The sequence below is a fragment of the Ictalurus furcatus genome, chromosome 29 (genome assembly GCF_023375685.1).
Source record: "Ictalurus furcatus strain D&B chromosome 29, Billie_1.0, whole genome shotgun sequence".
Classification (NCBI taxonomy): domain Eukaryota; kingdom Metazoa; phylum Chordata; class Actinopteri; order Siluriformes; family Ictaluridae; genus Ictalurus; species Ictalurus furcatus.
The window spans coordinates 2343214-2364236 of NC_071283.1; the positions used below are offsets into that span (position 1 = coordinate 2343214).

At 47.9% G+C, this 21023-nt stretch overlaps 1 protein-coding gene across 2 annotated transcripts in view; it reads left to right on the top strand.

The window, feature by feature from the left end:
• The first annotated feature begins 759 nt into the window (after positions 1–759).
• The window catches only part of rnf38 (ring finger protein 38), a 22499-nt gene continuing 2235 nt past the window's right edge, over positions 760–21023 (top strand). The window contains exons 1-7 of one of the 2 annotated variants that reach the window (XM_053619127.1): positions 760–921; positions 2120–2791; positions 13950–14011; positions 20014–20207; positions 20300–20558; positions 20678–20848; positions 21012–21023. The exon at positions 21012–21023 is cut by the window's right edge and continues 168 nt beyond it. In XM_053619127.1, the coding sequence (XP_053475102.1) occupies positions 2272–2791; positions 13950–14011; positions 20014–20207; positions 20300–20558; positions 20678–20848; positions 21012–21023 (1218 nt within the window). In that variant the 5' untranslated portion in view covers positions 760–921; positions 2120–2271. The other variant, XM_053619128.1, reaches the window with a different exon arrangement.

The window sequence follows — 21023 nt, forward strand, 5'->3', positions numbered from 1 at the left end:
AAAACAACAGAAACCCTCATAGCATTTATAACGGTTTTAATGGGAATTGTATTGTTTCAACGGAAACTCTAATGCTCCCTCTGGGTCTCTACTGGTAGTTTGTTGCCTTCCATTGGTGACATGTTATGTCTAGTGGATACCATTAAGGACATACATCCTTAACACGTCCTATGTAGTGTAAACTATTTGGGCAATGGTTTTAATGCTTAACAACCGATGGTTTGTAATAGTACTTGTAGTGGAAACCAGAATTCCTGTGTTGGTTTCTATTGTTATATTGTTGTGTATATACTTTTGATTATATACATTTTGATTTTGATTATGACCGGCCACCATGTTTTGAATGGAGAAAGATCACATGACCATGTGAGGCAAACTTCTGAGTTTGTAGAAAATACATTTCTTTTAGAAACCCACTCCAAATGTGGTCATTTTATTTCTGCAAGAGTTTTATCAACAGGGGAAACGTGTAAAAGAATAATGTATTACAGACGTCCTGCTGACAAACTAATCCGTTCCGAATAGGGCTTGAGACGCGTTTGGAACGGCGTCCATTTTATTTACCCGACTTCCCACTCGCCTCAGCCAGTCGGGCGCATTCGGCTCCACTCGGCTTCATTCGGCTCCACTCGGCTTCATTCGGCTCCACTCGGCTCCACTCGGCTTCATTCGGCTCCGGCACGACTACAACAACAACGTCCGCGTGCGATTCTCTCCGTGTGCATTTAGTCTGGTCTTCTCTCGGTTGGAAACGTGAAAATCCCCGTTGATGGTCTCTGTCACATTTTAATCAGCGCCGTCGGTCTGGGCGAACACGGGAACGGAGCTTTTAGGGGGAAAAAATACACACATATACACATACACACACATGACCCCGACGCTGGAGTTTGGGATTTATTCCGTTTCGGTTATATAGAATCGGTAAGGTGATTTATTATTATTCTTCTTCTTATTATTAGGAATGTAATGAGCTGTGTTCTCAGTTTGGTGTTTTGTCCTGTTTTTGGCTTCAGTAGTGAGAGACGGATGAAGTCCTGCTGTTTTAGACATTGATTTTTTTTTTTATTCGGGATCATTTAGAGAGAGAGCGAGAGAGAGAGAGAGAGAGAGAGGTTAAGCTAACCCCCCCTCCTCCCTTTAAATACCTCACACCGGGCAACGCTTTTTATTTTAGATCATCACCCTTCTGATTATATAAAGCAGAAATTTCTACATTTCTATTCTGGTATATATTTACTCTAAAATAATATAACATTTCTACATTTTAAGGACTGTTTAAACACCGCGAAGGCATTTCTTAGCGACTTGTTGTTGTTTTTTTTTTTACGGTCTAAATGGACTAGCTCGCGAGCTTAGCTTCTAGCCGTTGAGTTTAGGTTCACGTCGGTTTGAAAAACACAGATAAATATATCATTGTTTAAATTTAAATTGAAAAAACCTAGTTGGTAGGGGGGAAACAAACAAACAAACCCGAACATGAGTAGTGTATCGTTTGTGTGTTCGGGGGAGCTTTCTTGGTTTGTGGTGACGTTGGTGCGCTCGCGCTGTGTTTATGCTAGCTAACGCGAACTAGCCTTAGGACGCAGCTAGCTAGCTAAAAGAAGAAGAAGAAGAGGGGGGGAAAAAGGTTCCGTGGAAGTGCTCAAACTTCCTTATGTCGTTGTTGTAATGGAATAAATGTTCAAATATACTTTTTGTATGTATGTACGTGCGTGTGTGTGATGGACTTGAATGAAACGCGATGGATAATAGAACTATTTATTGTGTATGAATCGATGAGCGTATGTGCTAGCGTGCTAGCTAGCTGTAACGCGACGTTACTTGTGTGGGATTAACGAACACACACACACACAGGAGCTGTTTGTATATAATTACACATCTTTTATACGCGATATCTAAAACCCATATATACATATAACGTGTATACACGTACAGAATGTTTATAAGTTGTGTGTGGGTTTTTTTTTTGACGTTTTAAGACGCACCAAAACAAAAGGGGGGCAGATGAAGACGTGAGAGCCGGTCCCACCGCCCAGCGTTCATATTTACTTTATTTCTTTTAAACTAGCAAATGTTTAATTCTGTGTGGTAAGTTTAACTTTGTTATTATTCTCGACAGATTTTTGTTTACTGCTTTGGCGGAGGAGGAAGGAAGAAGTGGAGGGGGGAAAAAGGGACAGACAGAGGTGTATATAGAGGAGAAAAAAGAGAGAGGAAGAGGAAAGAGAGAGAGAGAGAGAGAGAGCGCCTCCACACCCCAGCGTAAAGGAAATGCCCATCGCGGCTACTGGTGCGCCGCCAGCGACTCCCGAGCCCCGTGTGCGTCCCCGAGTCCTTGCCGGGGCCGAGCGTGTGCCCAAGCGCGCTCCAGAAGGCGAGTACAGCGCAACGGAGGCGGCCCTAGTCGCGGACAGACTATCCAGCGTGCACGGGGTTTCCGCCTCCTCAGCGGCTCCCTCTCACCCGTCACACCCTTCTCACCCGTCTCCCCCGGCGCACTCACCCCAGCCCATGGCCACCGAGCCGCCCAGGACTCGGTCCCGCTCGCGCTCCGGATTCTATCAGAGCGCTGGCGCGAACAGTGGCGCAGGGAGTCCGGGCGCAAACCTCCATCATCATCACCATCATCATCATCTTCATCATCATCATCAGCAGCACCAGCTGAGCGGCGCATGCGCGGTGCTCGGGGCTCATGGACACCCGGAGAATCTGCGGCCGCCCCCCGGCGTGCTCTCCCCCGGCGGACACCGGCATCCAGGTCCCGGAGCGCACAGGAGCCCAGGAGGAGCAGGTACAGCTCTTATTTATGTATTTATTTATTTATTTATTTATTTATTTATTTACCTACCGCGTTAATTAACATCACCTGGGTGTGCTGTTGTAGGAAACGAATAAACGACAGGGTGACGGCGTACGAGAAGCGGATTATTTTTATATTGTTCCTGTTATACTGTGACGGTTTGTGGACTCAATTTTTATTTTTAAATCCGTTTGTAGTTGCGTTTCCTTTAGATTAGATCCTGCTCTTGCTTCTTTCTGAGACAGTCGCTGCTTCGATGAGCAGCTCAACGCAGTCGAGCCGTTTTGTCGGCCATTTTGTTTTTACGACATTCAGTTCGGGACCCCGTGAAGTAACTTGCCAGGTGCGGATCAGGACAGTTTCCGAAGAGATTCCGAAGGTGTTTTCTCTTTTCTGCGCGAGATCCGAGCCTCCTCGCACGAGCGGACGTCCGATCTCATCCCGAGTATCGGTATCGGGTCTGCAACCGGTGTGTCTGTGTGTGTAAGGCTCGGCCGAGACGTCCCTGTTAGTCGTGGGTTGCGAATACGGTTTGACGCACAGCCTGCCTGAAATGTGGCGTCATGACAGAACAACCTTCTCTTTTTTTCTCTCTCTCTCTCTCTCTCTCTCTCTCTCTCTCTCTCTTATTTTCTTTCTTTCTTTCTGTTCTTTTAAAGCCCACACCGCTGCCTGCAGCTCTACCGTTTAACAGCTTCATCTCAACACTCGTGCTGTGTGTGGTGTGTGAAAACGTGAGATTCGAAGAAGAGGTTCACTTTTTCGAGAAATGAAACGATAACGATGGTGACCGGAGGGGGGGGGCAGTTCAGTTTAGCTGAGTAACACCAGAATTGTTTGGAGTCATCTCGATTAAAATGTATCGATTTGCTGTTATGGAAAGTTAATCAACTCCTCCCGACCAATCACAATCAAGGATTCAGCAGGTTTATCTTTTTTTTTTTTTTTTTTTTTTTCTTTTTACTTCTCCAGTGTAGATTCCTCCTCATTCAAGCGAAATTACTCCACTGAGCGGACCTCCATGTCAGTAACCGCTCCCGCTTCAGAATTTTATTTCCCGTAGGATAAATATAGCCGGCCGGGTTTTCCCCCTCGCAGGGGCAAGTCGTAGACAATCGCTCTGTGATGTGTCTTTGGCTCCGAGTTAATAATTGGCCCGGTGACTGGATTCGATTATCCTCCGTCGTTCAATCTCGTCTTCTGTTCTCGGTGTGTCTTTGGGTGGCTTGGGTTTTGGGGAAGAAAAGAAAAAAAGAAGTTTGTTGGCTTTCGCAGTCGGACGTGGACACGGACGCGCGTGATTGGATAGAAGTGGTTTCACCGCACGTTTCATCTACGCTGCTTCTCTAAAACGTCCCACCGCAAACCTTGGAAAACAGTAATAGTTGTTTATAATCTTCCCGTACGTACGAGCTCCTCGTAACTGGAGTTCAAAACTTGCCTCGATCGAGCCACGTTGACGATAAGGCTGAGAAAGCGCGTGAGTGTTGTTATTCTCGGCTCTTTAATCGGGGTGCGTAGACTTCGAGACTGTATAATACGTTGTCTTTTTCTTTTTCGTTCCTTCTTCTCTGCTATAATCCGGTGAATAAGAGCTGTCCAATCCAAACGTGTTTGAGTTGCCTGGAAAATAGCTACATGCAAAAATAAATTAAATAAGTAACTAAGTTAGTAGCGAGATTAGTTAGTAGCTAATTTTTGTGAAAATTCTTTATTTATGATTTATTTTTTTAAAAAATGATCGGAGTTTTCACGTACCTGCGTGGAAAGATCGCCCGCCTTAAGTGCGTGCAGATTGGCGAAAGAAAAGCGCCGGGACGGACGGCCGTACACGCGGGAGCTCTGCGGTTACAGCGTGGAGTCACGTCACGCCAGCGTGCAGCGTGTTACGGTAAAATAGCTACGTGATCAATAAACCGTAGCAACCGTAGTTTCTTTCTCTGGTGGTTGTACTTCTGGTTGCTTGTAGTTATTTTTCGTGTGCGAGTGGTTTTGAATGTCGGTGAGTAGGAGTTTAAAGGTTGTTCTTGCCCGATGTGGGGGGGGGGAAACAAAAGCATTTCCCAGCTGCATCACAGCTTTGACCAGGCGTAGTGAGTCACAACTGTTTACACACACACACACACAAACCCAGACACAACTTTTCCCACTTTAGAGACCTCACGTGTGTGTGTGTGTGTGTGTGTTCGATCACATAAAGCAATCAATGGGTAAGCACACCTGAGTTTACATAGGAACTCAGAAAGAACAGAGACACACACACACACACTCGCGGTTGATTAACCCCGGACTGGAAATACCTGCCTGCTGCTGCTGCTGCTGCTGCTGCTGCTTCTACCCTCGTCCACCAGCTGTGTGTGTGTGTGTGTGTGTGTGTGTGTGTGTGTGCTCATGTTCCTGTCATCAGCATTTGTTTCCTTTTTTTCATACATTTGTGTTGTTTTATGTGCAGACTGTGTGCACACAGATTAGCCTCACCTGTAACATTACTGTGTATGTGAGAGAGAGAGAGATATTGACCAAAGGATATAGTGAGTGTGCTGTGTGAGAGAGAGAGAGAGAGAGAGAGAGAGAGGGGGAGAGAGAGCGAGCAAAGGAGAGATATCGACCGGGATCAAAGAGACGGCTTTGATAACGAGGAGAGCTCAGCACAGTGAAATCCCCCGAGTTCAACACCATCTGCTCACAATACAGAACAAATTCAGCTCACGTGTGCTCTCTCCTCTCTCTCTCTCCTCTCTCTCTCTCTCTGTCTCTCCTCTCTCTCTCTCTCTCTCCTCTCTCTCTCCTCTCTCTCTGTCTCTCCTCTCTCTCTCTCTCTCTCCTCTCTCTCTCTCCCCTCTCTCTCCCCTCTCTCTCTCCCCTCTCTCTCCCCTCTCTCTCTCCCCTCTCTCTCTCTCTCCTCTCTCTCCCCTCTCTCTCTCCCCTCTCTCTCTCTCTCCTCTCTCTCCCCTCTCTCTCTCCCCTCTCTCTCTCTCTCCTCTCTCTCCCCTCTCTCTCTCCCCTCTCTCTCTCTCTCCCCTCTCTCTCCCCTCTCTCTCTCCCCTCTCTCTCTCTCTCCTCTCTCTCTCTCTCTCTCTCTCTCTCTGTCTCTCCTCTCTCTCTCTCTCTCTCCTCTCCCTCTCTCTCTCTGTCTCTCCTCTCTCTCTCTCTCTCTCCTCTCTCTCTCTCCCCTCTCTCTCCCCTCTCTCTCTCTGACTCTCTCTCTCCTCTCTCTCTCCCCTCTCTCTCCCCTCTCTCCCCTCTCTCTCCTCTCTCTCCCTCTCTCTCTCTCTCCTCTCTCTTCTCTCTCTCTCTCCTCTCTCTCCTCTCTCTCCTCTCTCTCTCTCTCTCTCTCCTCTCTCCCCTCTCTCTCTCCCCTCTCTCTCTCTCCCCTCTCCCTCCTCTCTGACCGTTCTGTCCTTCCTGCCATCGTTATGCTCCCTCCCGAACGTTGCTTGCTGAACCTTTTCTTTATTCTGTTTCATTATCAGTGTGAGACGTTTGGAGATGTGGCCGTTGAGAGCGCGCGCGCACACACACACGCGCACACAGACACGTGCACACACAGACACACACACGTGCACACGGACAGTAGCAGGCCTCTAGAGAGCTGTTCTGCTATAGGTGTCATATTTTTATCAGAGGAGAACCAGTTGGTTAATCAGTTCCCTGTAGGATCGTTTAGTTCTCGCGCTGTCTCACGCTCGCGCTGTCTCACGCTCGCGCTGTCTCACGCTCGCGCTGTCTCACTTACTCTTTTCTATCTCACTCTCTTTCTCTCTGTCACACTCTTTCTCTGTCTCTCCCTGTCTCTCTCACTCACTGTCTGTCTTTCTCTTAATTGCTCTCTCTGTCTGTCTCTCACTCTTTCTCTCTCCCTCTCCCTGTCTCTCTCACTCACTGTCTGTCTTTCTCACAATCTCGCGCTCGTTCTGTCTCTCACTCTGTGTTTCGCTCATTCACTGTCTGTCTCTCTCTCTCTCTTTATCTGTCTATACTGTATTTACTACAGATAATAGGAGTGTGTGTGTGTGTGTGCGTGTACATGCGTGTCTGTTCTCAGGCACCTGGCACCTGTGAGCACTCCCGTCCGTCTGCTCTTGAGCACTGAACATGTCGTTGTCCTCCTGCGTCCCTCTGAAGACGCTGCCAGGTCCAGACTCGGTGCACCGTCCGCTCTTTCATTTAGTTTCCCTCCTGTGCCCCCACCCCCCACCCCGTGCAGGTGGAGGCGAAAAGACTCGCTCTCATTGACCGAGAGAGAAGGGAGGACTCTGGGTGCACATAAAGAGGCCCAGTGTGGTGTGTTAGTTTAATTAGCGAGCGTGGTCCAGGCCCAATTAGAGCGGCTTATCCGAGCCACACCGTCCAGAGACGCAGAGCTGCTGCTCCACCTCCACGTTTCCTCAAGAGTGCTTCAAGAAGGGCAGCTGTGGGAGAGAGGTGCGGGGTTTGTGCTCACGTCACCATGCGCTCGGGCACTGCGGAGGCGTCCAGGAGACCATCCCTGACTTGTATACGCACCGAGATCCGTTTTCCAGTGAGATCTGATTCATTTCCTGTTTTTATTTATTTATTTATTTCATTTGTATGTAAAAAAAAAAAAAAAGAAGTTTTTTTTAGAAATCACAAATAATATTTGAATCACTTCCTGCTGGCGAGTCGATTCAGAGTCGATTCACTTCCTCACCGGTTCACCAGTTCAGTGTGATGTCTGCGTTAGAACTAAACGCCGTATACGTCCTGGGTCTGATCTAAATCTAATCTTTACGCTTCATCTGACCAGCTCTGCAGTAGGAAGTGACTCGTCACTGCGGCTCGTTTGGAGGATTAGGGCCTTAGATCAGATCTCAGACTCTGTCCCTGTGTGTGTGTGTGTGTGTGTGTGTGTTGTGTGTGTGTGTGTGTGTGAGTGAGCAGGCTGTAAGATTGTGTATATATTTATATAATGAATGGTAGACATGGAGGAACGCTGTTTATAGGAAACTAATCAGTGATGACGGGGTGCAGTGAAGCCGAGTTTCTCTCGATGCAACAGTGTCGTGTACATCATCGATGGAACGACAAGCTTCTCTCTCTCTCTTTCTGCCTTTCTCTCTCTCTCTCTTTCAGTCTTTGTCCCTTTTTCTGTCTGGATCTCTCTCATTTTTCCCCCTCTGTCTTTATCTGTGTATCGTTTTCTTTCTCTCTCTTCTCTTTCTGCCTCTGTCTTTCTGTCTGGGTCTCTCTCTATCTGTCTGTCTTCTTTTCTGTCTGTCTGTCTGTCTGTCTGTCTGTCTGTCTCTTTATTCCTTTCTTCTCTTTGCTGGTCTCTCTTTGTGTCTTTCTCTGCTTCCTTCTTTTTTTGTGTCTCTCTCTCTCTCTCTCTAACAGACCTCTCCGATTGTCTACATAGCTTTTTCTCTCTCTCTCGCGCGTTCTTTCTGTCTGTCTCTTTCTGTCTGCATTTTTCTCCTTATCTGTGTCTCTTCTTTGTCTTTCTTTCTCTTTTACTGCCTCCTTCTCTCTCTCTGTCTTCTTTTTATCTTTCTTTATGTTCTTTCTGTCTGCGTTTCTCTCCTTATCTGTGTCTTTCTGTTTCACTGACCTCTCTCTCTCTCTCTCTCTCTCTCTCTCCTTTCTTATTTTCTCTTGTCTTTTTATGCCTCCCTTCTCTTCGCCTGTCTCTCTTTCTGTCTCTGTTAGGCCTCTCTGTCTGTCTTTTTCTGTCTCCATTGCTCTCTCTCTCTCTCTCTCTCTCTCTCTCTCTCTCTCTCTCTCTCTCTCTGACACTGGAGACTCCTTCCGTCAGCGTTGCTTTAAAGCCGTCCCCGTGAAGCGCTGACGATAGAGCGAGGTTAAGAGAGAGAGAGATTCTTTTTACCTCTCTGCCCGGGTACCGTTCTTCGTGAACTCTGAGGACGTGAAGGATGCGTGTCTGAGTAATCAAGGCGCGTTTTTATATTAGCGCTCGCTGCCGTCTCTTTGTCAGGTGATAATTAAGAGTTTACAGGATGCTACGAAGGAACGACGCGCGAACTAAATCTAATATTTCCCCAGGTTCCTCGTCACGCCGTCACCGTTTGATCGGCGCACTGTTCCGAAACTGATCCTGGATCAGGTCACTGTGTTCCCGTCTCCACCCGCACAAACATCAGCCCAAAATGCCAGGGTTTTATGGATCTGCTTTTATTTTGTCGATATTTAAAACCATGAACGATGCTCGAATGAACACTTTGTATTTCATTCACTCAAATCAACACTTCTCATTTTCACTTTCTCGCACACACACACACACACACACATGCTCCCACACTCCCACACTCCTCCATTTTCATAACAAAGGGGGCTATTTGTTTTCGCCTGCCTTTGTGCGTCTCCAGGCAACCTCTCGAGCAGTTCCGGCCACTCCGGAGCTGGACGGGGAAACGGACCAGCGAGCCGCGCACCGCCCGATTCCCCCTTCCTCTTCCTGATTAACCAAGTGAACCTGTTTCAGTCCTTTACTGGAGGAATAAATCCCGACTCTCACCTGAATTTTCACAGCGAGTTAGTTTCGTTTTGCCGGAAAAATAAAATTCTCGTTGGGGATTCCTCGGAGCCACCGCCGCGGACGGGAGCGTCACCACGTTGCCCCGTTCGCCCGAAACTCACTTCAGAAGTCTAAGAGCGAATGTTGAGCTTTAATCTTTCACGGATTATTAAATTAAGTTGAAGTAAAGGTCAGTGTTCTGGCATTTCGGTGACAGAATTAAGACACTGAGTGTAAGACGCTCGGAGGAAAGTGCCGTCTGGTCTCTTCTGCATACCCGAGCTCACGGACGCTCATGATTGGCTGGTCTGACTGTGATTGGGAGAGCGAGAGGATGCTCTTGTAGGGTTTTCCCAAACCCCGAGCAGATCAGATCAGACCCTGGGCAGATCAGATCTGTCCCCGCCCCTGAGCGGATCCGATCTGTCCCCGCCCCTGAGCGGATCCGATCTGTCCCCGCCCCTGAGCGGATCCGATCTGTCCCCGCCCCTGAGCGGATCCGATCTGTCCCCGCCCCTGAGCGGGTCAGAATTGTCCCCGACTAGACGCTGACCCCGATCAGATTAGATCTGTCCTTGACCAGACCCTGAGCAGATCAGATCACACCCCGTGCAGATCAGAGCTGTCCCCGACAAGACCCTGAGCAAATCAGACTCGACCCCGACCCCGAGCAGATCGGAACTGTCCCTGACTAGACCCCGACCAGACCCCTGCCCTTTCTTAAAATGCAAAGCCAGCTTCCTGTCAGAACCAGGACCCGTGCCCCGTGTTGTCATGTTACCCGTTTACCAAACGCGAGTGTGTGCGTGAGCGCACATGCAAAACAGCCGAAACGAGAGAAACTTTGGGTGAAACCAAATCACGTTTCATGGGGCCCATGGTGGAGCGAGAGAAAAAGGCCGAGAGTGCAGAGAGAGAGAGGGAGGGGAAAAAGGAGAGCAGGAGAGACAGGAAAAGGGAGAGTGGGTGTGATAATTTGTAATGTATGTGTGTGTCTCTCTCACCATCCGTCTGTCTCTCTGTGTCTGTTCTGATATCTTGTGTCTCTCTCTCTCTCTCTCTGTATTTCTCTCTCTTTTTTTTCTTTTTCTGCCTCTCTGTCTCTTTTCTCTCTACATCTCTGTTATCTCTGTTATCTCTCACCTTCTCATTCTGTCTGGCTGTCTCTTTCCCTTTCTGTCTCACTCTATCTCTCTTTCCCTCTCTCTCTCTCTGGCTTTCTCTTTCTCTCTGATCCAGTTTCTCTCTCTTTTCCTCTCTATCCCTCACTGTCTGTCTTTCATTCTCTTTCCCTGTCTGTCTCTTTCTGTCTGTCTTTCTTTTGCTCTGTCCTTCTCTCTCTCTCTCTCTCTCTCTCTCTCTCCCAATTCAACAGTGTTTTATCGGCATGATTGTTATAAATCACATTGTTGCCAGAGCAAATAGTGCAGGTAGAGCTGTCTCTGTCTCTCTGAGAGAGGAAGCTGAATAGAGAGAGGAAACATTAGCCCAAACACTCTCTCTCTCTCTCTCACTCTCTCTCTCTCTCTCACTCTCTCTCTCTCTCTCTCTCTCTCTCTCTCTGTGGTCTGGTTTCAGCTTTTCCAACTCCGTCCTCTTTTCCTCTGGCTATTTGTTGCTGTTGGGTTTCAGAGGTTAAACCTCTTCAGTGCTCCCTCCCTCCCCTCTCTCCCTCCCTCCCCTCTCTCTCTCTCTCTCTCTCTCTCTCTCTCTCTCCCTCCCTCCCCTCTCTCTCTCTCTCTCTCTCTCTCTCTTTCCATTTACTTCCTCTTTTCCTGCACTGTGTTTGTTTGTCGCTTCTTTCTATTCAGTTGGGTTACAGTTATGCAAAGCACTCTGGCAAACGCATACAGCCTTCCTGTGTGTGTGTGTGTGTGTGTGTTGTGTGTGTTGTGCAGATCTCTCGCACATGTTTTGAAATATGCTGTGAGAATTAAAACCCGGTTGCTTCGTTATCAAAGGACGACTGTGCGTTCGAGTTCAAACCACCGATACCGCGTCGATAATAAAACCGGAGTGTCCGATCTAAGCGTTCAGACGCGACGCCAACACGACGTCGTGCTCCTGCGCTAGTGGTACGTCCCCAACCAAATATTTATTCATTTGTCCATTCATTCCCACATCCACACTGATTTATAGGACTGTTGGGGATGTGTGTGTGTGTGTGGACAGTTTGACAGGTGAACCGGGTGTGTGCGCGTGTGAGAGTATTATTAATGACTGGCATTAGGAGAGAGTGAAACCGTGTGGGGGGACAGACGGAGGGAGGGAGGGAGGGCGGGAGGGCGAGGGACTAAAAGGGGGCAAGGGTAGAAAGATGGCGGAAATGGATCGAAATAACTGATGCACTCTCGAGCTCTGAGCAAAATCAATAACGGCCATGAGGGGATGCCTCAACCCCTTAATGTCTCTCTCTCTCTCTCTCTCTCTCTCTCTCTCTTCCCATTCCCCATCCCCCATGGCTATCCAAGACGCCCCCCCTTCCTTTCATTTCTCCATCCGTCTCTCCGCTGTCTTCAGTAGCGTCCCGTCTGCCCCGTGTCTGTCCGTCTCCGATGCTGTCTGTCGGGAGACATGGCCGGACCGCTTACGTTTAACCCTTTCGCTGCACCGAGATGGCTGCCGCCGTTTCTTTTATAGCATTAGTGTTTATTTAGTCGTTTATTATTATTATTATTATTATTATTATTATTATTATTATTATTATTGCGCTTTGCAGCCAGCACTTCTCTCAAAATAATCAACACGTTCTGATCAAACTGGAACAAACCATCTCTGAATAATAATAATAAATAAATAAAAAAGGGGGAGGGGCTGTTTGTGACGATACGTTAGTTTCAGTGGCGTCCCGCACCAGTTCGACGCTTCAGACCCTGGCGTCCTGTCGATCTCACGGCCTCGGAGGTGAATCAGACACGCTGTTAAAGTAGCAGGGATTTCCCAGCATTCAGTGGGGCTGATGAAACTCCACCTCCGCTCTTCATGACGTCCAGGAGTGACATCACTACCAGGGTTAGGGTTTCACCCTAAAGTTCAGGCTTTCACCTGGACTTTATAAGTGTGCTGCTCACAGCGTGACGTTAATTCGAGAACATGTGCTACTAGTAATAATAATATGCCTCCTGCTATTACTTTTACAACGAGTACTCCTACTACTACTATTACTATGAGCATCATTGCTAGTCTATCTACTACTACTAGTATGACTACTAATATTCCCTCTCTTACTAAAGCCGTATTACTACACTTCCTACTAGTACAGTTTGGTCTGACTAGGATTACAATTCTTCCTACTATTCCTACACCCAGTATACACTAGTACTACGAGTATTCGTGCTAGTTCTTCTACTAGTACACATACTGCTAGTATTAGTACTAACATGGCTACTCGTACTCCTAACCTTATTACTACGCTTACCATGACTACTTCTAGTATTACAGTCCTTCCTAGTACTATTACTACTAGTATGAGTGTTATTGCTAGTCCTATTACTACCACACATACCACTACTAGTATTACTAATCTTGCAAATACTCATCGCTAATCTTATTGCTACTAGTATTAGTATTAGTAGTAGCAATACTACTAGTGTTGCTAACCTTATGGCTACACTCGTTACTGCTCTTACTCCTAATCTTATTTCTATGCTTACTACCATTACTACTACTGTTCTCATTGCTTTGCTTACTACCTTTACTACTATAACTAGTATTGCTGTTCTTACTGCTATGCGTACTACCATTACTACTAGTAGTAGTGTTGATCTCATTACTAAACTGCTTACATATTACTTGCTTAGTTCTGTCTCTCCCCCTTCCTCTTGTCCTTCTTCCCCACTCCATATGTGTGTGTGTGTGTGTGTGTGTGTGTGTGCACTTTATTTAGAGTCAAGTTGATGTTGTGTGCTATTTGTGTGTGTGTGTGTGTGTGTGCATGTAAAGAAGTTAGAGAGGGAATAGAGCACGCGAGAGGCTGCATGGTGCAGTACAATGTCTGTCTCTCGCACTCTCTCTCTCTCTCTCTCTCTCTCTCGCGCTCTCTCACACACACACACCCGACGTCGGGTTTGCGATGCCGAGCTGTGGCTTACGGACGGGTTCAGATCAGTCCATGCCGAGATGAAACACAACAGATCAAACTCTTGCTGAGAAGCACAGAGGATGATTTAATTAGTTACACTCGCGCATGCACACAAAAAAAAACCCACACACACACATCTTAATTCTGTCTTCAAGCATCAGAGTGAGGAGAGAGACGGATCTTAGGCAGCATCAAGCAACAAAAAGAATTCTACTGCCACACACACACACATATATATATATATACACACACACACACACACCCCTCTGCTCCAAGGACAGCAGTGTGTTTCATGGCATCCAAGGGCAACTCCCTCCTCTTCATCTGATGAAATCCAAGTACAAGACTACATGCAGCGCGTACAAAACACGAACGCACTTTAACGTTGTTTAGGACGGCGTATTACCGTTACTCAAAGTGACCCGGATGCTCGACTCATCTGCTTTTTGCTGATTAATTTCTGAACGCGTTAAAATAACGTCAAAGAGGTTTTGAACTGGTTTTCTGCCACTGTTAGCAAACCGTCTTGTGCACATTATTAACATGTACTTACGTGTGTGTGTGTGTGTTTGCAGGAGCGATGGGAGGAGTGTATCACTATCATTCCGAGCCGACCTGCGCAGACGCCACAGATAAGGTAAAAAGGCTTCGGTTTGGGCTTTTATGTTTTTGTTTTTTTTTTTAATACGTCAAATCAAAATGGCCGCTCGCAGAACGAACGAGAACGCGAGTAGCGCTCGCTTTTAAATGAGTCGTGTATGTTGAGTATGCGTATATTTAGTTTTAGGCCAATCAGCATGCAGACATTTGTTTGTTAAATCAAGTTTTAAGAGTGATACGAGTAGCACTACAAATGGTAGTATCGTAGTAGAAGTAGTATTAGTAGCAAGAATAGTAATTCTAGTAAGAGTAGTACTACTAATAGCAGCAGTAATGGTAGTACTAGTTGTATAGCAGTAAGGGTGGTGATGCTACTAGTATTAGTAGCATGAGTAGTAATAACAGGAGTACTGGTGGTAGTAAGACTAGCAATAATACTACTAGTAGTGGTAGTAACAGAATAGTGATGAGTTTGCTGACTCGTCAACGCGTAACTAAGCGGGAAAACACGGAGCTACGCTCTCCTGGCACGTTAGCACGTCGACACGTTCGTGAATATTTAGAGAAGTATGTAAATGAGCGCCGTGCGGTCACGCCAACCAATCACGCAGCCTGCTGTACAGTAACGAGGAGATCACTCTGTTTATTATATATTAGTGAAAATTGTACCAGGCTCCCAAGATGCGGAGAAGGAGAAGGTGAGGAAGAACGAGGTCTAGTGTCAGAAACGAGAGGAGAGGAGAGGAGAGGAGGAGAGGCGCTAATGATCTCAGCTCCAGCTGCGGGGACGCAGCGGGACGAGCGAGAGGGCGAGAGCAAGGAGGAAGTGGCATCTCACAATTTAAATAAAATAAATAAAAATGTGGAAAGGGTGTGTGTGTGTGTTTGGGTGTGTTTGGGTGTGTGTGCTCAGCTTGAAGGTTCTGCTTCAGTCAGCTGATGCATCTGCTGTTCTCATGGAGCGGGAAAATGGCCTTCCCAGCTACTAAAAAGAAAACAGCAGTCTTTACCAGACTATAGTGTGTGTGTGTGTGTGTGTGTGTGTGTGTGTTGGTCAGAGTGAAAACTCTACATTCTGCTCTCACTAACAGCACAGAAAAAGGAGATTGACTCGTGGGAGGTCCTGAAACATAGAGCGCTGAAGATACTGTGTGTGTGTGTGTGTGTGTGTGTGTGTGTCTCCATTCCTCTCCATTCCTGGGCTTCCACACAGGCAGGAACAGGCTCTCCTCGCTTCAGAATGTAGAGGCGGCCTCAAAATGGGTTTGGCTGTCAGAGAGAGAGAGAGAGAGAGAGGGAGGGAGGGCAGCAGTGAGGCATGGAGAGAAAGAAAAGGGCAAAAAAATAATGAGGGTTGGGGGGGGGGGGAGAACAAAATAGCCTCTACACTGTAGCTCTTCACACACACAGCCTTGATGTAAGGACGAGCGTACAGATAAGAGCCCTGACCTTAGCGCTAGGGTCGTTAATGTGGCTATAATTATCCCGGAGGTCAGGAAGTTCAAGGCACAGGACTGACAGGAAGTGAACTCGAGGCCCGACCCCGCACTCTGACCCCGTACTTCCTTCTGTTTGTCTCCAAGGATGTTCGTCGGATATATGCTGAAAGAAAAGCACTACGATGGCTAGGTAAATATAGCGTGAGTGTTCTACAGAGTTCTATAGTGTACACACACACACACACACACACACACACTAAACACACGCTAGAGGTTTGTATATGTATGTAAAATTGTTATATTTCTTGACTTTTTTCATTAATGGTGCTATTTTCTTGTTTTTATTTATTTATTTATTATGTAATTATCCCATCGAACGACGTTAAGGACCGAGCACGAGACGACCGCGGCGATAAGCCGAGGTCACGGTGGCGCGCTGTGTTTTCGCTCCAGTTCCCTGTTCACAACTCGACTTCCTTCTGCACTGAATACAGACGAGTACAACCACAGCGCTGCAGTTTCACGCCGGCGAGTGCGCCGTTTCGGTTCGTTCGCTTTTAATTAGCCGGTTTTTAACCCCGAGCGTAGCTTCGGGCGTATCGAACCGGACGCCGTCTCCGGACCGCGAGCGCGTTGTGTGAAGGAAGGGGGGGTGTGAGGTGTTTCCGTGCAGCTTCGTGCGTCGCTAAATGTTACTCGTTTCACTTTTTCGCAAAAGTCCTGATGGCAAGCGGGAGGGAGAACCGTGATTTATTAACGACGGACCGGGATAAAAGCCTTCGGACGGACACGGAGTACCACACGGCTTCGTATCTTGCACAGTATGTTTGTTTAGCGTTTATGGAAGGAGTCTCCAGTGTCGGGAAGTTGTCAAGCAGCAAATTCACTGTGGTATAAGAGGAATAAATCTGCTTTCTGGGTCGTCGTAGTAACGCCGCTTCATAGCAGTGAATTTGTCTGGTTAAATCTAGGGCTTGTTGTGTTTAAATGCCCCAGGGCTGTGTGTGTGTGTGTGTGTGTGTGTGTGTGTGTGTGTGTGTGTAGGGGCTAGTTATGTGCAGATGCCTCAAGGCTGTGTGTGTGTGTGTGTGTGTGTGTGGGCGGGCTAGTTGTGTGTAAATGCCCTGAGGCTGGGTGGCTGGCGAGTGTGTGTTCATAGCTCATCATCCTCAGCGACTTTAATACCCCCCACCCTGTTCCCCGGAGACCACGCCCCGTCCCTTCTGTCTGTCTCTCCACCTTCCCCTCGTCATCCCGCATGCGCGCGTCGTGCTCACGCCACGAGTGTGTGTTTCATCTGCAGCTCCAGGCGGTGAGGTGCAGCGTAGCGAGCAGCGCAGTCAACCTTGTTTGGAGCTCATGAGCCATACCTGCATGATCGTGTGTGTTGATGATCGCATGAATACACGTGTGTGTGTGTGTGCGCATATATAGGGGGTTCCTAATAAAGTGGCCAGAGAGGGTTTATCGCACCAGGTTGTGGCTGTGAGAAGCGGGACCACTTTTTGAACCCTTAAAATGAATGCCGGTCTTGGTTTCTTTGAACACGGTTTAATGCCAGTGTGAACGCAGGGTCTCTCCGACACACACACACACACACACACACACACACACACCGACTCTCGCACACTCACGCGCACGCCCGTACAGGACCAGGACGTTGTTTGCTTTGGGGTTTGACTGTGCACTCGTTCTCTGCACTGCCTGATGGGAAAGAGGAGGCGAGAGAGGGGGAGGGGGGGTGTTTCGAGAGGGAGAGGGAGGTGTGGAGAGAGGGGGGGAGGGAGAGAGGTGTGGAGAATGGTGGGGGGGGAGGGAGGTGTGGAGAGATTGAGTGTCGGTGTGCGGACTGAGACGGAGGCGAGTGTGAAACGTTACACCGAACCTGGTTAGGGACACATTTATATATATAAAAAAAAAAAAATAGTATGTCTTTAAAAAAAAAAAAAAAAAAAAAAAACCAACCCAAAAAGCGTGTGTGTGTGCGTGTGTGCGTGTGTGTGCGCGTGTGCGTGTGTGTGTGTGTGTGCTGGATCTCGTCCCTCAGTTGTTTCCTGTTGGTGATTAAACACGGAAACATGCGCACGCACACCGAGGTGTTGACGGCTACGACCTGATGGTCTGTGTGAAATTTACCACCCACAACGTGTGCGCGTGTGTTTGGGTGCGCAGAGTGTGTGTGTGTATTGATAGTGTGCGTGTAGTGTGTGCGTGTATAGTAAGTGTAGTTTGGGTATAGTTAGTGTGTGTGTGTGTGTATAGTGTGTGTGTGTGTGTGTGTGTGTATTGTTAGTGTGTGTGTATAGTTAGTGTGTGCGTGTATAGTAAGTGTGTGTGTGTGTATTTCTCCATCGATGATAGTCTAAATTTCTTAGTTTTTGTACTTTCTCTCTTTGCCTTGTCTCTTGTATGGTCTCTCTCTGTCTTTATCTCTTTTTGTCTCTCTCTCTGTGTCTCCCTGTGTGTGTGTGTGTGTGAGAGCGTGGGCGTGTGCCCTGTGTGAGCGGTTGTGAAAGCTCCTCATGACTCAGTGAGTTCCCGTAAAGAGACGCATCGTGCTGTAGATGGAGTGGATTAGTGTGTTTTGCGCTCCACTGACGCCGACACCAGAAATGTGTCATTTCAGCGTCACACTCAAGCTGGATTTTACTCACCCTGAGTGTGTGTGTGTGTGTGTGTGTGTGTGTGTGTGTGTGTGTGTGTGTGCGAGCGTGCGTGCATCTGTTGCGCAACAGCCCCTCCCCACACCCTGGGTTTCCTTACAGTTACAGGAAGTGACCTCACGCCGTCCCAAGGCAACAGAAGGCGGTGGTGTCGTATTCAGGAAATGACTTTAGGTTGGATTGGTGGAATTAGTTGTGTGTGTGTGTGTGTGTGTGTGTGTACAGATACACACTCCTCTTCTGTATTGCTTAGCTTGCTGTTGATCGCATTGATGAATGTTGTATTGACGGTCACTCGCCCCGTCTGCTCTGAACGCAAGCATTAGTTTAAATTCCCTGATCTGGTGGCAGGCCAAAAAGATTTATTAAAAGCATGAGCATGTGAATAATTATTAGTGACGTTGGGCTACATGTATCTGACAGGACCCGGGCTGAATGGCGATGCACGGTGGAACATTAGGAGGTAGTTTATAACATCGCAGTGTGTTAGCGTCGTTAACAAATAACTGGCTATCGCTAGCATTACACGGAGCGTAACGTTAGCTGGTTTCAGCGCAGCTGCCTCAAACACACATAATACAGGACCGTCTTTCAGGTGCGTCACCAAATTCCAGGTGTTTCCTCGCTTTGTTTGAAATGAACGATGGCATCGGTTACACACCGGCTTCACAGCATCAATTATATGTTTGTTGTCATCCACCTCGAATGCGAAGTGTTTCCATGTTCCATACCACCTTTCCTCTCAGCGAGTCGGGGCGGAGCTAATCCTCTGTAGTTTTTCCCCCCGTGTGCTTGTAGTTGTTGTTGTTGTTGTTGTTGTTGTTGTTGTTGTTGTTCACCACTTGTGGACCGACTAAAACACTTGCGTGTATTTGCTGCCCCCTTCAGGTCCGGAAGAATCGCAACCTCGGTACTTTCATTAGTAACGGTACTGACGCTACTGCAGAAAAACAAGTACCGTCACGTTTTTAAGAACGTTGGTACCGAAGTATCGGTTCTCGTGACATCCCTCTTTCTGGGTCTGCAGTCCGCTGGAAAACGAGGAGGTTCGTGACATGGTCGTGCTAGAAGTCTGCTTCTTCGTACGTTTAATACATGGATAGGTTTATAGACGGATGGATGGAAGGACTTATAGAGGGATAGATGGGTGCATGGAATTACAGAGGGATGGATGGATTGAGGGATGGATTGATAGATGGGTGGCTGGGTTAGAAGATGGATAAGACTTATGGTTGGATGAATTTATAGATGGATGGATTTGTTGAGGTTTATACGTGGATTTATAGATGGACGGATGTAGATAGATGATGGATGGATTTATAGATAAATGGATGGATGGATGAATTCATGTGTAGATAAACCAATTAATGGGTTTATGGCTGAACTGCTGATTGATGGATGGGTTTGTAGACGGATGGATGGATTGACGGATGGATGGATGGATGGATGGATGGGTTTGTGGATGGATTGATGGATGGATGGATGGATGGATGGGTTTGTAGACGGATGGGTGGATTGACGGATGAATGAATGGATTGATGGATGGATGGATGGGTTTGTGGATGGATTGATGGATGGATGGATGGGTTTGTGGATGGATTGATGGATGAATGAATGAATGGATGGATGGATGAATGATGGATGGGTTTGTAGACGGATGGATGGATGGAGTAATGAACAGATCTGATTTATAATGGGTGGGATTAAGGAAGTGCTGATGAGGTATGGAGATGAATGGAAGGAAGGATATAGTCTATTTTAACGCTTTATTATCTGTCTGTCCATTTATACTTCAGCAGGTGTGTGTGTGTGTGTGTGTGTGTGTGTGTGTGTGTGTGTGTGTGTGTACACCCATCGCCTGTAAAAAGTAAATAATGCTTCAGTAGTAACTCTGTGTATTCTCTCTCTCTCTCTCTCTCTCGCTCTCGCTCTCGCAGACGGAGGACTCCCCCAGTCCGAAGCGCCAGCGGCTCTCGCAGCAGTCTGTGTTAGAGTTGGCCTCGGCTCCGCCCTCAACACCCTCACCGCCCATCAGACCGTGGGAGCTCCCGCCCAGTCGCAGACCACACCCCTATCCTCACTCGCATTATCACTCGGAGCGCTGTCACACACCCGCCAGGCACAGACGCAGGTACACTGATGTAGATTTTGATGATGGTGTTAATAGTGAATGATGATGATGATGATGATGACGACGGCGATCTTCCCTCTGTGGTGCGTCAGCCCTCCAGTGCGACGTCAGCGTGCCCGGCGCGAGCGCCTCTCTCGGCTCCATCACGGTTCCCCCGGCGGCCCCCAGGATGAGAACTACCGCCACCCTCCTCATCCTCACACACACCCTCTTCACTCGTACGGCCCGACCATGCCCCCTCACCCGCCGGCTGGTACCGACGAGCCCCGCGCCTTCCACCCTCCTGCATTGTCGCCACGGCTACTTCATCCACAGCAGCAAGGCACAGTGGTCATGGACCTCCACGAGCAGGTAAGATGGCGGTCATGTCGTGATGAAGGTCAAAAATTGTGTCCTGGGTGTGTAGTTGGTGCAGAATGATGAGTGTGTGTGTGTGTGTGTGTGTGTGTGTGTGTGTGTGTGTGTGGTAGCTTCCTCAGGGTACAGTCCCCGTATCGTACACCGTGTCTCCAATGGCAGCTGGCCTCCCGCCTCCTCTCTGTACGGGACAGCATATCCCAGCATGCTCCTCTCAGCAGCAGGTGCCCGCCTGCTCAGTGGTCTTCAGCAGCCAGCAGCACTACCCCGTCTGCCCACCTCCGGTGCGTGTGTGTTTTGAGGCAGTGTGTATGTCATGGCATCACACTCATTATACTCTGCTGCCCCCTTGTGGTCGAAGCAGAGAACTCCAGGCTCAATATACAGTTTGTTGTGTACTAAAAACGTGTTTAAAAAATACTAAATATCTTTCCTCTTCCTGTGTAGATGCTGCCTGCG